Source organism: Papaver somniferum, chromosome 11 (genome assembly GCF_003573695.1).
Source record: "Papaver somniferum cultivar HN1 chromosome 11, ASM357369v1, whole genome shotgun sequence".
Lineage (NCBI taxonomy): Eukaryota > Viridiplantae > Streptophyta > Magnoliopsida > Ranunculales > Papaveraceae > Papaver > Papaver somniferum.
The window spans coordinates 38,029,616-38,046,971 of NC_039368.1; the positions used below are offsets into that span (position 1 = coordinate 38,029,616).

A 17,356-nucleotide genomic window follows, 5' to 3' on the forward strand; every position below is an offset into this window, starting at 1 on the left:
CTAAGTTTCCTTCAATGTCATTCCAATTTGCTTCAGATATTTTGAGACGAGCTACCAAAGCTAAGATAGGGTCGGAAAAAATGAAGAAAATCCAGCTTATAATGGTGTGGTCTTGTTGTTGCCATGTCTCATATACAGGGTTGAGTTCCTCCCTTTTTCACATTGGATTTTCTATCCGCAGTTGGACCAGTAATATTAAGAACTTCAAAATGGCATGGGTAAGTACCATCAACAAATTTCATGAGTCTATGACTATGAAGAATAACAATGAATTGAGCATGCTATATGAGGTAGTTACTGTAGTTTCTGTACAGATTATACATATTTATATTATATCAAGTGATAGTTACAACAGTTTCTAAACTAGCTTGTGTACAAAGATGTATCTTACAAGGAAAATACAAACATGAAATACTTGGACTTGCGACTATAACTTTCTATAGCGTGTGACTGTTGACATGCTCATAAAACCAGACATTTCTGGAATCAACCATAAAACCAGCTCTAAACAAACGTATCATGACACCAAGCCTAGTGCCGCCTCAGATACCAATATAATTAATAAATTTGAGGGGATTCAATCTCGTATCATGTGGGCTCAATTTGTATCACATCGAACACCAAATCCTTTCATATTGGGTTTCGAGGAGTCTGGTTAAATGTAATGACCTGACCCTCCGCCAATAATGTCCCTACTTATCCACTGCATCATCTGGCAATATGGGATTTTCAATGAACACCGTTGCGGTCATCCGACAGAATCATCCCGGGAGGTCACAATCCCTGGATTACTCTCTCCCAGCCACGCTTAACTACAAAGCTTTTTGATAAATATGGAGCCAATTGTGCTGAAAAGGACTCAATGTTAGGAAAGGACAAATTACTACCTATATTCCATTCGGTGAACCCTACCTGCCGAATCGGGATATTAAAATACCGCAACCTTAAATTGGAGGCGTCCTTAGCTCCGATACATATTCAAGCCCATATTTCCGATATTTCCTGCCCATCATGAGCCAAGCACATGGCCGAACCCTTCCAACATACCTTCCCACCATCGGTAGGTGACCCATCATCTGCTCTAATGCCAATTGCATTGACTCGACCATCCACCGATATTCTCCCCACTTAGCCACTGCAATCATATGATAGTGTGAGGTTTTGAACAGGCACCGATGCGGTCATCTATCAGCAGCTTCCTGGGAGATCACCCATCCCTAGATTAGTCTCGTATGAGCACGCCTAACTGCAGAGTTTTTTTACCAACTCTGGAGCCAATTATGCTGAAAAGTTATCGATGTTAGGAAATGACAAACCATTACATATATTCCATTCACCGAGCAGGGGTATTACATTAAACTTGGCATATAATGAGAATGTGTAATGAATTACTAATAATGAATTGTCTTAAATTCGAAAAAAGTTGTTGCAGATATTTATAATAAAGAGTAAAGATGTAACAACGGCATAGTTGGACTTGACTTGACATGAGTGTTACAGACATGACTTGCGGCATAACAATTTTTTTTGAACGCCCTCAGTTTTAAGAATTCATCGAAATGTCATTTAGGATTTCAGATCAGCCAACTTTTCATGGTAATGTAATAACTAGCATGTGGCAATCCAAAGCCTGCTCTAGACTAAATGCAAAGGCAGTGCGAGAAAGGCTTTTAAGCCCCAAGTAAAACCGAGACCAGAGAAGAGGATTGCTTGCAAGAATCAAATTTGGCACCTACTGCGATTTCTTACATGCATTCAGACGAGCACAAAACCGGGCATGAAACCTGATTCACAAGAACTAAGCGAGTCATCCCGGCCAGAGACCCATGTCGGGTAAAAATGTCAAGCGCAGACGAAGTGGCGAATAGCTAGCTAGACCACCGATGAGGAAACCAAGCGAGTGTGGACTCATCATATATCTATATAATTGGACTCATCATATCACCGACGCACATATCGGTGCAAGGATAGATATATATCTTTTCTTTCTTGTCCTTCAGGTTCATGTCTAAATCAAAATTGATCAAAATTTAACTTTAGTAGGTACGGTCAAGGGGTAGTAACGCCTAGCTGAAGTTTTGAAGAGGGATGTCCTACATACAGGTCAACATTCCCGACTATGGTGCCCATACTTTTTCAGAAAGTACTTGGAGGGATCAAATTTCAACATTACAAACTGAGCATTAGCAGTAGGGTCAAGAGTCAAGACAACTTTAGTTGTTCAATTGATGGATCCTGAGTTCAAAAATTAACGTGTCAGGAACAGTCACCCGGCTTCATGAGTTATTTCAGTTAGTTTGGCTGGAATATCTGTCTTAAGTTCTTAACCGTGTTTCTAGTCATTACTGCCTGTAATCAGCCAACTCCAGCCAATTGACTCGGATCTAATAAAATATCAATAAATTCGGGGTTCATGCGGGCCGAAGTGAGAATTATGCATCAACTTATCTTCTCATGATCTCGTTCTAATGTAATAAAATTTTCAATAGAAACGACTGATAACACAGGTGGATGCAGATTGGAATATGCTATGATTTTATGTCCCACTGGCAAGAGCTAACAACTGATGATGTTAACTGGCTGCGTTAGCTGTTTGATTTTTGAAGTTCACCTTTTTGCTTTTGCACCAATTTACATTTAAAGACCAAGGAGGGGGCAAGAGGTTACATCCTTTCTTGGTGGCTCTGGGCAAGTGAACAAATGTCCATGGGGAACAACCGCACACCTACCATCCGTATGTCATTATCATCCAATCAAACCCCACCTCCAGAATCCCAACTGGCAGTCAGCTTCCTCCCTTAACTTTACCCGTACATCCCAATTGCCATCTTGTTCTTAATTGCGCGGTGGCCATGAAACACAAAAGCATCGATAATCCCAGAAACTGTAAAAATTCCTGCAACATGCAATGCAATCCAACTAACTGTAACAATCCCTTGGAAATTGGAACTCACCGAAAGATTGGGGGTCAAAGAACCCGTCAAAAATATGTGACGGGTTAGAAAACATGTGCAGAATATCCTTCCGTCTTGTAAGTGGCTTATATTTTAATAAATAGCAGAACAAGATTATGAATTCTACAAAACGATACAAAAAATTGTGTTGGAAACAATATGGTATTCCGTGCAAAGGTAAAAAGAAGTACTAGCGCTCAAGTTTACCTCCAATTATAGCGCAAACATTGGTCAAAAAGTGTAATAATGAAACATTCTCTTCGCTGAAAGTCACCTGCAAAAAATTTAAACCGAGATAACATTATAAAATGAATTGCAAGACCAGACATTCTACTTTTATTTCAATAACTCATATGGGATATTTGTGAACCGTGAACCATTTACGAAACAACACGGAAGATGAAGAGGAAATGCACAAGTAACATCAGAGAGCGTAGAGAAAATGTCAATATTTGAGATTCAAAACTTCTTTCTTATTTATAAAGGAACTCTTAAGCGGAGACAAATTGACGTCTTATTGACACCGGCCAACAGACACAAGCAGTGGATGTAACTGTCAACTTAATCAACATCATTGTATATCAGTTTCTATCCAAGAATTCCTACCCTAACAAACACACCCCTAAATCATGTACTTACCAACAAATATAAACAGGCACTCTCGCTAGTATCGTCTCTAATCTCTATTGCCCTTATTACCAAGAAATCCATTCAAGTTTCAAACTAGTCATCTGAATATCAGAAACATTTGTAATCCAAAACATTGAAATCCGAGGATTAAGATTTACAACCACTGGATTAGATACAGGGCAACTTAAATGCAGAGGATAGAATAAAAGTCACATACCATAGCCAAGCTTATCTTTTGAACAATTTTAGATTCATCAATGCTACCAAATCTAGGTTCTTAACATGCTAATACGAAATACATTCAAGGTTCTTTACTTGACCATTGTTCATTCAACATGATAGTAAAACCCTCCTCATACAGAAAAAGAGATATGTAGAAAGACACTCTGACATCTGGTTCACTCACCTTAATTGGAGAGAAGTCGTAAAAGAAGAAAATCCCAGGAAGAGGCTGAGGATAACCACTTGTAGGCCTAAAATGCTCAGTTACAGAAAACTGCATGTGCGGCAGGTTCGAGTTAATAACGTGCTAACATGAAAAGTTAAATCACTTGGAATCAGGCTGTAAACTGAACATAACCTGGTTTGTATTAATTTTGCGACCTCGTATGTTTGTATAGATTGTTGGTACGACCTGGACACAAGAAGAAAAGAATCAACCACAACTCATAAATAGTGACAGAACAATTAAAAGCCAAGAAATAGGCTCGATAATTCACAGCCATGATCTCTTCACCATCAAGGTAAAGTATGAAGAGTAAATAAGGACTGGACAATAAAAAGAAAATAGAGACATTGGTAGGAACAATCATTTTAACATGTAAATCATTTCTCTTAAGGTTAAGCTTGTTTTCTGTAATCAAGTAGGGAAACTCATTTACACGTCAAACGCACCAACATATATATATATACCTTAATGAAATATTGATACACCCCAGCAGTTGGTTGTTTCCACTGTGCCCTGAAAGTTTTCACCCAAATTTGAGCAGATCAGAATGTCTTTTGTTCATCATCAAGTAGTCATAATGACATAATAGACAAGAGTCGCACCACTTAGGTAAAAGATGTTACATCTATACATCTATGTAATTAGCCAGTACTCATACCCATCAAGTGGATTGAAAGCGCCTGGAAACTCTTCACCGAAAGATAAATGGTTTATTTTGTGGCTTATCTGACAAGAGAGAACCAAGCTTAGTAAATTTTTGCAGCATTAATCATATAAAAACAATGAAATTTAATTTTGTAAATCAACAGGTGAATTCAAAATCTTCGTAACTAGTTTTTTTTTCCGCATTCTAACATAGACACAGAACTAAAAATATAGATAATGCATAATAAGGGAGAACAACTTCTGTAAATATGATAGCTTCTCACATTATAACTTTCTGTTTGAAATGATGCGAGCAAATCGAACAGAGAAATGCCTGATTGGTGAAAGCTTTTCCCAGGGGCAAAATGGAAACTGCCAGCTACCTTATTCACTTCCAGGAATCCATGCATATTGCATCCTTCACCATCTTCCTCCTTAACTTTTTGAATATAACCCTCTCTCTTGCACTGAAAAGCACATGAACTTCAAGCTTCAGAAAAACATACAAAACTTGGTAATAAATGCAGTTATTGTTGCCGGGAAACTGGAAAGACGTTTAAACCCAAAGAAACAAGACTAGTTTAACTCTCTCTATATATATTCCTATGGATGAATTATATAACCTGCGTCTTCTGAAACAGCAGAAACTTCAGCACCATCCAGACTTAGATAACAACTACGGTCTGTTGTCAAATGTCAATTCTCCATTTAGAGGCATGGTAGTAGGTGAGTGTAAATTGTTTATATACATGTTCTGGAGCTATTATAGGAGTTACTCTTTCCAAGTGTTTTTTACTCTCTGTACCCTACGGATTTGGTAAGCCGACTCAGACCAATTATTATGGTTTACAGTAATTTTTATTCTAACATTTCATTAGAAGTAAAAACGACACAATCAACACCTGACATGCATGCATAAGCAACTATGCACCTACGTCAGTGTTCTTCTCTTTTGACTAAGTTTCTCCCATATTCCTGATTAGTTGGGTGCATATACCTGTTGGGAGATGCAGTAGCTTAAAGTTGTCTAAACAGATAATCAGGATCCAATTCCAAGACCTCTACAAGAAGAGGGTGCAGCTCAATTTCTACCAACTGATTTCAAAACCTTTTGGTGGAGATGCAGGGGACCTAGACATATAGAATGTGATTCACGGTATAAAATGTTGATGGTTATGCACAAAAGTCCAACCCCTGAAATAGAAGCTTCTGTGAATATTGCACATATTTAGACCTATTTCCTTTCATTTTTTTCTAAATGAAATCTTACACGTGTACATATACCATGGTCAGTGAGAAAGATGCATTAGAGATATAAAGGAGAACAAGGTGACAGTAATAGCTTATATTATACCTGATCAATCAAATCAGGGTTGGTCATTGCCCATCCTTTTTTTTGATATGCTTCACGAACCTCTTCGCATGAGTTACAGCAGTCGGTATCTGACTGCAATTGAAACCATTTACATACAAGTATTAATTGGCATATATTATATATTTCCACACTCTGGACAATTATTTAAGTAGGGTTAATTTGCGTTACCTCCCCTGGAGAAGATCATAATTTGAGTTACCTCCCCTACAAAACAAATATTAGTAAAACCTCCTCTCGTCACTTTTTCCATCCAAACCCGGTTAGCTGAGAAGATCATAATTTGAGTTACCTCCCCTAGAGAAGATCATAATTTGAGTTACCTCCCCTAAGGGCATCCAGCTGTACGAAGCAGCTGACTCAGCTAACCGGGTTTGGATGGAAAAAGTGACGAGAGGAGGTTTTACTAATATTTGTTCTGTAGGGGAGGTAACTCAAATTATGATCTTCTCCAGGGGAGGTAACGCAAATTACCCCATTTAAGTAAGAAAAAAAAGGAGAACCATGTTAAGAATAATTAAATATACCATATTTTACCATTGATTAAAAATTTAGTTCAAAATACAAGTATCTTAGAGAAACTGTATAACAAAGAGCTAATATGTTTTGTAGCTACCAATCAAAGTAAATAATACCACATATAGAGCAAAATTTTGTTTTTTTTCCAAAAGTAAATGATCACAGGTGATTGTGTCAGTCGATAAGTTAGAAAGTACCGCTTCTGCTCCAAAGCAAGAGCCACAGTAAGTTTCATTGTGATCAAGCCTTCCTCCATGCCTTTGTAAAGGCTTTTCAATCTGAAGATAAAAGGATGATTAGAGATAGATACCAGAAGCCAAGAATATTTTCTTGCACCCATTTTAGATTTTATATCAACAAACCAGAAGAGCTTCATGATTTAAGAACCAAATGAAAGCATATGCATCAACTAGGCCTCAAAATATAGCAAATCAATCACGATTCACAATCTCGTCCGGCTCGAATGTTTCAGTGTTACAAAAATTCTTAATTTCGCAGCAATGTGCATAAAACTTTTAACCTTGGTAACTTGTGTAGTGTTTTCATTGAACATGAAACACCAAGGTCCAAACTATAACGAAGGAAAATTCTGTTCACTAATTCTAGCAATATTTTCAGTATATTCCGGATTATCGAGCACTGTCTGAATAGGGAACTTAAAATACCTAGACATTTCATACAAACACTCAAAAAGGTACAGTTTACAACTTGAATTCAGTTGAAAGAATGACATAACACATTGTGTGCTATGTTTGCATGAGAATTTTTCTTAAAAGGAAAACTTAGATGCTGCAATTCTGCTGAAAAAATTATCTAAGGCTAATGACAAGTGTCTCCATCAATGTACTTTTGAGCAATCCTGCAATAATTTGATCCAGGTCAAGGAGTTGCGAGTTAATCGAACCTATTGACAGTTCAGTTTGTGTAACATTTACAAAATACTAAGAATTCTCATATTCCAATTTCACCATAGAGTAAAAACTTTAAGTGCGCATAAAAAATTATCTAAGCTAATGACAAGTGTCTCCATCAATGTACTTTTGAGCAATCCTGCAACAATTTGATCCAGGCCACAGAGTTGCGAGTTAATCGAACCTATTGACGGTTCAGTTTGTGTAACATTTACAAAATACTAAGAATTCTCAAATTTCAATTTCACCATAGAGTAAAAACTAAAAACGTTAGAGGCCATCACCATGCAACGGTGCCAAAGAAAATTATAAATCGCATGATTTTAACTTTTAGGTAGAGCTGCTAAAATAAACTCCATGTTTTCAGCACTCTGTTCCAAAAGACACTCATATAGACGTATACTATCCCCCAGAAAAAGCATCATCTAATGCAGCAACAAATACACCTATATTTACCAGTCATGACAGTAACCTCTCATTATCTACAATTACAGGACATGGGGAACAAATGACTCATCCCAGTATACGACCATATAGTCTTAACACCACTGTGTGCCCATCTTCTGAACACGAGCTGACCCAGTCCGCTGTTCCAAGGCATCATAAATTCCCGCTTATTAACTAGGCAACTGTGAGTAGGAAATCCTAAATAAAGTGTTGCCATAACCACATTAGAGCAAACAAAAGTTAATTAGGCTCAAGGACCATATCTGAAATCATGTAGTATTAAGGATACACATGTTTTCTCTCTAGTAACAGAGACCACACAACACATTGCAGTGTGCACATTTTGATGCGCATAGCTGTCTTTGGAATGCTCATATACACTCCGTGATGAAGGTTCACAGCTTCATTCAGATCCATCCCCGTAAACAAACAAACAAGTACTTCATTTAACTTTTCAGCCTTATACTATCAGGGGGAACATTTTTTATGGAAGACCTTAAAGCTTCAAATCAACTAAACTAAAATTCATTAAACACAAATTCAAGTATGCAAACTAACAACTTCAGCTCTGTTACCATAGAAAACAATTATGCAAGGCCATCATGTCCATAATGTCTTGGGACATGGATATAAAAAATAAATTATAGAGAATATATATTATAAATTTACAAGTATACATAAGTGACACAGACCTTTGGTGCACCAATTCCATCTGATTTTGATTCAATCACATTACCAAGATGATCAATCCTTTTCTTTATTATATCATGTCTCTGCAAAAGAATACACAAAATGGGCCATTAATAGACGATATCTGCGTTCTTTTTGCCACAAACAATGACAATCCAATGAAACATTAGGCTGGAGAGGAAAACTACAAAAAGCAGCCAAAGAAGAAAACATACTATGTCGTAGTGCTGCTCTCCACTGATATCCATGGCGTCAATGCTAAGAAGAGAACATGCAAGCGACGGAAAAGTCACATCAAACTACAGAAGCCGGAGGCAACCTTTTAGTAAATGGAAGGAACATAATACACAGGGCTTTATGAAAATGCTACATAAAAGAAACAATCTACATAAAAATATATTCAAAGGATGATGGGTATAAGAAGCAGCCCTTTATGGAGTTTTTGCAAACTAAGGGAGCTAAACATAAGGCCAAGTCAATGCAAGAACAACGGGTGCTAGTCCTTGGTCTATCTTTAGTTATTCGCAACGAAAAGCTTTGATTCATTGATGGAAAAAAAAGAAGGGAAAAGAACACGGGACATCAGATATAACTCAATCAAACCTCGACCCACCAACTAGTCTTCAGTTCAAATGCTTTCAGAAACTTCGTCATTAGCTTCAATTAGGTCCTTTCTAGGATCTTCTTAACTAATTTTAGCTCCGTTGGCTTTCATTTTTGTTCATTATTTTCAAACTCTTTAGCAGTTGATTTGATTTCACTAAAAAACTATCTGAGCAATTCTCTTCAGAAATGAAAATAATGTTTTTTTTTTCAGTCCAGATGGTCCTAAAAATGACAAAGGTTCTTTCTTATTCTAACCCCCTGCATGTTCTAGTAAGCAACAATTCTGCAAGGGTACCTAATAGCAATAGGATCTAAAGTTAATTGGTGAAATAACCCCCAGGGATTGAGAAGTGTATGATTAAGAAGTTGAGAAATTCTGCTTGCATCTAACGAAGCGTATGATGAATTTGGTTCCTCTACACGTCAGCATCTTGACTGTACGGACCTCAGTTACATGGCCCCAATGTTGAAAGGGCTGCAACGACAAATTTCCTTCCTCCAAACTACAGATTCTTGAATTTGGTTGCTAATTTGCTATTAACACAGCACTCCTTCCTTCTATCAGTAAAAGGTCACCGTTATCACTACCCAACTTACGAATAATACACCCATCTCCACACTCCACTTCCATTTTGTTATCAAGGCCATATAGTAATCCCAACCTTGTTGTTAACTACCACTTACTCTAAATTATTAGAGCAGGGAACAATTGTGCCTATCAAGTAATGTGAATCTCAATGTCAATAACGACTTCACCAAAAGCTCTAACTAGCAAGGAGAGGCATTATGCTGGTACATCACGATATTGCTTAAAAGGTAAGCCACAATCATCTTACACTCCTCATCACGACTGCAACTTTAGAAAATATCCTGACAACAGTGTTTCCTAACTGATGTATAGCTAACAACCAATCTCTCTAATAATCCAAAACTAATAAGAAATTTCACCAAACTGTATAGTAGAGGGGTGACAAAAATCATCAAAGATATGTTCCGAATATAATTGGATTGTTAAAACTGGGAGCTTCTTGATTCATTTCTAGCGATTTGGAAAAAAATTTCAAATAAAACAAATAGAATAGATAAATTATTAAGGAAAAAAAAATTGGGCGGGATAGAAAGAGAGAGATTAAGCACAGAAACTAACGTTAATTCGTAGAGTTTCTCCTCTCGAAGTATCTACAACAAGTCCAGTCTCGGTGACGGCATTAAGATACAATCCTGCAAAAACAATCCAGGCAGACCAAAGTATTGTAAAGATCTGTCTATGAAAATCGATAATAAGATCCAATTTTGAGAGAGAGAGAGACTTACTAAGCTCCGAAAAGAAGAGAAAGAACATAGCAATGGAAGAGAAGAGGGTAATGAGACCTCCCGAGAGAGTTCTGTTGTAGAAATCCTCGTTGATCTTCGGATACGCATCTAAATTCTTTAACTTGTTAAGGATATCCATCTCTGTCTCTGTCTTCTGAGCAAGACGAATGGAGGACCTGACCAAATCTAGGTTTTCTTCAATTCTCCATTGCTTTTCTCTCTCTTTTCTTTTATTTTCTTTTATTATGAACGATATTACACTAACGGCGCCGCATACGTCGTTATATTACGACCCACCCACGTTTAAGCAGTTCTAATATTTTTGGGGGTAAACTTTTTTACATCCGTGTGGGAGCATTTTTGATCTAACAGTAAACAAACGATTGAAATGGAAAGTAAAAAATTTATTCAACTTAGCATTCATTTATCTGGTTGTGATGCTACCAGATACAAAATTTCTAATTTGACTTCATTTAATTGAGAAGTTTCAAATACATATCACGTATTTCGTTTTTATGTATCAAGATAGGAATAAGAAACTGAACTTTAAAATCATCTGTTGTACTAGAGCCAGAGTGAATAGTGCAAATGATAATTTTTACATATTATAATGTACAAGTCTTATTGCCCCGAGTTCATCACACTTTGAACATCATCTTTCCGTAGCCCCGGTATCTTTACAGCTGTAGACTACAGATCATTCATCTTGTTCCTTTTCCAATATACAAAATTTAAATCTATTTAGACATTTTTCAGTATCCGGCACACTTTCTCCAAGCCAGGCTTAGCCCGCCCTTGCTGTGACATAGCAAATCTCATTTTCAAATTTATGCAACTGAAGACAAGGTATTACAAATTGCTTTTAATGTGCTTCGTTCCTGGCCTTAGCTTCCTCAATGGCCTTCTCAAGTTCTAAATACATCCCCACTGAGGATAATGCAAAGCAGTGCAACCGATCAAGAAACCCCACCAAACTCGATCGGAAACGATCAATACCTGAATTCCAATCTTCTGGAGCTGAATCTTTTAGGATACTAGCTCCTGTATCACTAGTACTACTACGTTTCAAAGATGCGGAACTGCGGTTTAAACTCTTACCCTCCTGGCGTGGCAACAAACGCGTGGTGTCGGATGCTAACACCTTTACAGAGTTCTCTACTTCTTTTGTAGGCAAGGCCTCAAGTTTATCCAACCAGACACCACAAGTGACAAATATGGGTGGACCTAGATCTCTCAATGGTGTCTCAGGATTAGATCTCCATCTCCTTTTTTTCTTTGAAGCTTTCTGCGGAAGAGAGACACATTTGTGGAGCCATCCATCTATGGATCGAACGTATGATATCTGAGCACCGATCCATTTTGTGAAGCTAGCAGAAAGGCAAGTTAGTTCATGTTGAAGATGACCAGTAGCTTGGCGACGTAACTCTGAATGTATGGTTATTTTGGCATTCCTATTGTTATTTGCCGTTGAGATGATGTTATATTGAAGTCTGTGACATTCGTACATTGTTTCCCACATTCGACTTAACCTGTCATTTTGGAGGATGTAAACAAAAAATGTTAACCAAATTGCTTGAAGCAAATGAGACAGCAAAACAAATAATTTGTTCTGATAACTTCATTACTTCACAATAACTACATCATTACGTGGGGCTCTGTACATAATTTCATTTAAGTTTTCCTCCGTATTTTCTTATATAATATGGAAATTGTAAATACTTATTATTTTGTCTTTCTTTAATAGCACATCTTAGTCTCACTTGTAAGCCGTCTGTTTTGAATGTTTTCAAATCAAATTAAAAGTTTGACTTTTCGCTAGAAAACTTTACCATCCAACTAAAATATTCACCGATGCAAACTGCAAGTCACCATATACAAAGAGCCACTAAAGAGTCACACCCATCGCCCAAAATAAGCAACAGAAACTAAGCCAATACAAAAATAAAAAGTTCTTAAACTGACCATATATTAGACAACTCAAAAACGCTTTGCATACTTAATGGCGTTTATCCCCTAAGGTTTTTCATACAAAATCTAGTGAGATTGAAAGTTACAAGATAGGTTGGATAGTCCATTTCCACTGACGTACTAATTTGTTCTATACACGGGACTGTCAACATGTATGTAGGGGATCGAGGATCCCCTTACCTGTGTGTAGCAAAAATACGATACTCATGTTCAAGTTCTCTAACCAATAGGCCGTGTTTGGGAGCTGGGATAACATGTAATTCAGCTGAAGAAGAGAATGGTTTAACATATTTAGGATTATCATAAAAATAAATTAATGCAGACGGTTTTTGTTTTTCCATGAAATCTATTATGGGTATATGTTGTGCGGATGTTGTTTGCTTAATAATCTTGAATGAAATATAGAATGAAACCATACCCTTCAATTAACTCCTCGAGCTGTGGCTGAAGCTCCTTATCCCGTAATTCCTCAATTCTCTTTGATATAGAGTCGATTCTGTGTATCGCAACTCTAATTCTCGAGTGCAGATCCTTTACAACCGCACGAGTTTTATCAATCTTCTGCCGGCTTTCTCCCTTTGAATCTTGTTCTCTTAACAGTTTACACTTGTTCTCATACTCACTTCTAATAAGCCCGCTAGCCTGATATGATACAAGTTCTAAACGTGTTAGCATGGAGGTCAATCAAATCTATTGGCATGGTATCTGATCCATTTAAACAAAAGAGAAGGAAAGAAGAAGAACACCAAGATAAGTAACTAAGATCAGAGAAATAGGATTGTCAAGAAATTCAGAATACATTAAAGTGAACTTACTATACCTATTATAAACCTTCATAACATACACAATAATATCCCCTAAATAATAATTCAAAGAGTAACATTACCTTGACTTCATCATACAGCTTTCTCTCCCATGCATATAGCCGATCTAAAGTTGAGACATGACTGCCCGAGTTCATACAAAAACTGTTGAGAAGATTTCCACTATCCTCGCGATCATCTTTTAAAGTTGAGTCGATAAGGTTCCTGGATAAAGATGACCGTGATGATGCGGTCCTGTGCCAAGTTAAGTACTTTATCTCAGTTTGAGGGGCATCTACACGCAAATGCAGGCAACAGATTAGTTAAATGCATCATATAGAAACATTGTTTATCTTCCCAAGAGTTAAAACATATAAGGAAGCATAATTTTTTTTGAATATACATGATATTTTTTTGTTGTAGGTCTAGTTACCAAAATTTGGCCAAACTGTCAAGTGTTGCCACCAGTGTACTACACAAACAAAATGATCAGAATTGCAAGTGTCCAACAGTTGAGCTGGTTAGACACTTCACATTTCGTACTTGTACCACTGACAATGTCACAGATTCAGGTTAAGATTTCCAAGTACTTGCTATCCTAAGAGCTGAGCTGATGTTTACCAGCATCAAGTTTGTCCTTAATTTATTTTTTCATAGTTTCCCCAAACAGGGACAGGAAAATCAGGTAGGCTGACATAAACTAAGAACAGAATAGATGATGGAAGTAATTCTCCTGATTCTGGTCCTTTATTTCAGCACAATGATTATTCCTAACACCAATGGGCAAATCTATTATACGGGTTCCAGATTAGACTATTGCGTTGTAAGGTGGTCGACCCATTGACACCCTTGATATATTGATGACTTGGTATCTGGTTCTAGTCAAAAGTAAGTACTTATGCCAAACTATATGCCATATTACATTTTTGAATTTGTATAATGAACCTAGAATACAAAGTGTCATTGTTCAATTTAGTAACAGAACAACATTAATTTACCTTCAGTAAGAACATGTGTTGGATCTTCACCGCATGAAAAGCAGGCATTGAAAAGCATAGAAGCCATAGATGCCCCAGCTGCAGATAGATATTAAGATTGTTAGTCGCATTAAACCTTCAAGTCGACAGTATTGGCACAAAGAAAGAGATTGGAAACACAGATGATCTCCCTACAAAAACTAACTCAAAATATTCTCAGCACAAACCAAGGAGTTCTTTTTCTATTGCTAAGCTGGAGTGATTAGTAGGCCAGGATTACCCAAGTTTACGAATTGATTATGCTGAAAAAAATTCAACCAACCGCTCTACATCTGTCTTCACATTCAAATTTCTTTTTACTATAACCTACTCCTAAAACATTTACATTAAAATTGAGATTCATATGAAAGATGGCAAGGAATTGAAGTTGTAAAAGTTCTGCAAGAGAGTGCCTCACCTTCTTTTCCGGGTAATAACGGACGAAAATGGACTTTATTTGCTTCAAGCATCCTCGGGACTTCGTTCCCAGATTCAGATGCTTTAAGAAACAGATATTCAATTTCTTTTGTGCTGGAAAAGAAATCTTTAGGTGTGGGCTTATTTGTGAAACCTGACTCTTTTTCAGCAGTTCTCCTTTCATAAGTAGGAGGTGTAACGACCGGGACTGCACCTCTTACCGGTGTCAAATCAGGAGACTTGTTTTTCTCTCCATTCAAACTTTCAGTTTCTTCTGATGCCATTCTTACTGTCGAGTGTTCACGTGTTACCCTGCAGTTTTCATAACTTTGAACAAAATCCTCTGTAGAAGGCTTACCAATGCTTTCGGACTCATCTGAATCCTCCATCCTGCCATTAGAATTAACATTTTCTTCTTCCTCCTCCAAATCAGGAATTCTTTCATCTTCTCCAAACCATCTTATATCATCAACATTGTCATATCCATGGTTCAATGCCCTCGCATCTTGAAGAGAAAATTGGCTGTCAATTGGGTGATGCCCGAAAAAATCCCAAGGTGGAGTAGGAGGAATATGCTGATCAGATGACGAGGTTTCAAACCTTTCATTCGTTTGAGATGTGGCATCCGTGGGAGTACTTAAATTCCTTGTTACTGAAACAGGTGGTCTCTCTTCACTTGTTATAGAAGAACTCACAGCAGATTTCATAAAGTCTGCCTGAAACCGGCCAGAATTGTGTGGAGAAGGAGTCTGTGACAATGATTCAGTTGTGTCAATGTTCTGGGACATAGAAGGAGATGAAAATGAAATTTGTGAAATGGACTTTTCTGTCAAAGCAAGTGGTTCAGGAGTTGCAGATGTGGATGTATACAGAGAGGATTCAAGTGTAGCTTCGGGTTCGACAAACCTCCCAAGTGCAGCTGCAATATTTTTCAGGGACTGAATGTAAGCAACATGAGCCGCTGCGAGTGAACACCTCCCATTTAAGGATTCTTTAACAAACCTTTTCCTCTCTCGACACAATTGCAATGCCTTGTCTTCATCTAACCTTGAGTTTGATGCCCCCATTTCCAATACCACTTGGAGATGAACAAATGAACTTTATTCTTCAGAAGTGAATAGATTCTACAGAGGTCAATTGACTGATCAGAATTAATCAATAGATCATTACTTAGAAGAAGAACTTCACTTGGCTAACAGAAACAAGTAGTTTTCAATTTTAGAATTCCATTATATTTAGTCACGGATTATAAGATTTATAACTCTAATTCACATTAAAATCTAAAATCAAAATCAAATACTAAAACAAATAGTAATCTGCTGTTGAAGAACAGTAATAACTGAAACTTTTCATCTACGGAGATGATCATGAAAAGGGTATTATTAATACACAGAGATGATCATGAAAAGGCTATAATTAATACTATGGACTAAAGTAACTATATTATTTCAATTACATTAAATTCCTCCATTCCAAAATAATAAATAAAAATACCCCTGACTGTCAGGAAATCCACTGATCAGAAAACTGCAGAATTAAAATTTGATCAAAACCAGGAAACAAAGAGGGCAGCAAACTGTAGAAAATACCTCATGGGATTGGAGGTAGACGAAGACCCCAACTTTTTTTTAAGAAAGAAGTTAACATTGAAATCGGGAAAATGAAACCTTAAAAGTAAGTGAAACCCAAATCCCAAGAATTATCTTAATAAATAAATCAGATTTTCACTTCTAAATTTTAATACTAATACAAAAAGTTGATGGAGAGAAATCCTCCTACACATACCTGACTGAGCAAGATTAAATCATTATTTTGAGAGAGAAGAAGACCATGATCATGAGTAAGCGGAGAGCTTTTAGAACAAACCTTCATGCAAGAAAAAGTAGTATAACAATATTAATATTATTATATATAACTTCCATTAATTCCTAGCTCAGCTGGACATTTCCATTTTCCAAAGTTTCATGTTCCAGGAGGTTCCAGTTTCGACTCCCCAATGACGAAATATTACAGGAATTAACATGAACGATAGAGTTAGCTTGCGCCCCTTATGACACAATTTCAGTCCCCTTCCACTTCGATTTTCTTGGATAAGTTACCCATGAAACTTGCTGGTAGATTAGCACGGAAACCTGTTCAATTCGTGTAGTAGTGCTTTGTTGGAGCTTAGCTTGTTTGGCTTCCAACTACTTAATGTAATACTCTTTATTCGGTTATTAATAAGCGTCGTGGAATATATTAATTAAGTACATAATAGGGCCGCTCTCTCTCTCTGTCCGTCTTTCTCACTTTGCCACTTGTATATTAGTTAAAGAAAACACTGTGTGCATATTGAGTTGACGTCTATGTGTGGAACTTCTGGGGAGACATACCAGAGAGACCATACTAACTCCGAAAAGTCATATTATCACGTTATTTTATTTCATTTGTGACAAAAATGTGTCATCGTAGGAGTAGTTGCGGTTCTTTTCTTTTCTTTCTTCTAAGAGAGAGAAAAAGTTGCGTGCCTTCGTTCTCTTCTTAATTCCAACTCTCATGAGCGTTCGCGCAGTCTAGTACGACCAATGGGTCGATCATGGACGGCCGGGGACTGATGCCAATTCCCAACCAAGTAAC

General features: G+C 37.1%; 2 protein-coding genes across 4 annotated transcripts; both read right to left on the reverse strand.

The window, feature by feature from the left end:
• Positions 1–2,377: 2,377 nt before the first annotated feature.
• Positions 2,378–10,789, reverse strand: LOC113322399 (endoplasmic reticulum-Golgi intermediate compartment protein 3-like). 2 transcript variants are annotated; one of them, XM_026570481.1, is made up of 13 exons: positions 10,537–10,789; positions 10,370–10,443; positions 8,832–8,915; positions 8,619–8,699; positions 6,766–6,846; positions 6,032–6,124; positions 4,962–5,144; positions 4,691–4,758; positions 4,497–4,545; positions 4,165–4,218; positions 3,991–4,080; positions 3,162–3,228; positions 2,378–2,896 (listed from the first exon to the last, which is right to left on the reverse strand). In XM_026570481.1, exons 1-13 carry the CDS (start codon positions 10,673–10,675, stop codon positions 2,805–2,807), a joined length of 1,155 nt encoding a protein of 384 aa, XP_026426266.1. In that variant the 5' UTR covers positions 10,676–10,789; the 3' UTR covers positions 2,378–2,804. The 2 variants fall into 2 exon arrangements, with proteins under 2 accessions (XP_026426266.1, XP_026426265.1); XM_026570480.1 differs by lacking the exon at positions 2,378–2,896 and adding an exon at positions 2,904–3,077.
• A 279-nt stretch (positions 10,790–11,068) lies between these two features.
• Positions 11,069–16,924, reverse strand: LOC113322297 (nitrate regulatory gene2 protein-like). 2 transcript variants are annotated; one of them, XM_026570361.1, is made up of 6 exons: positions 16,526–16,924; positions 14,742–15,864; positions 14,306–14,383; positions 13,391–13,602; positions 12,923–13,146; positions 11,069–12,065 (listed from the first exon to the last, which is right to left on the reverse strand). In XM_026570361.1, exons 2-6 carry the CDS (start codon positions 15,805–15,807, stop codon positions 11,399–11,401), a joined length of 2,247 nt encoding a protein of 748 aa, XP_026426146.1. In that variant the 5' UTR covers positions 15,808–15,864; positions 16,526–16,924; the 3' UTR covers positions 11,069–11,398. The 2 variants fall into 2 exon arrangements, with proteins under 2 accessions (XP_026426146.1, XP_026426147.1); XM_026570362.1 differs by lacking the exon at positions 16,526–16,924 and adding an exon at positions 16,330–16,435.
• Between the last annotated feature and the right edge of the window lie 432 nt (positions 16,925–17,356).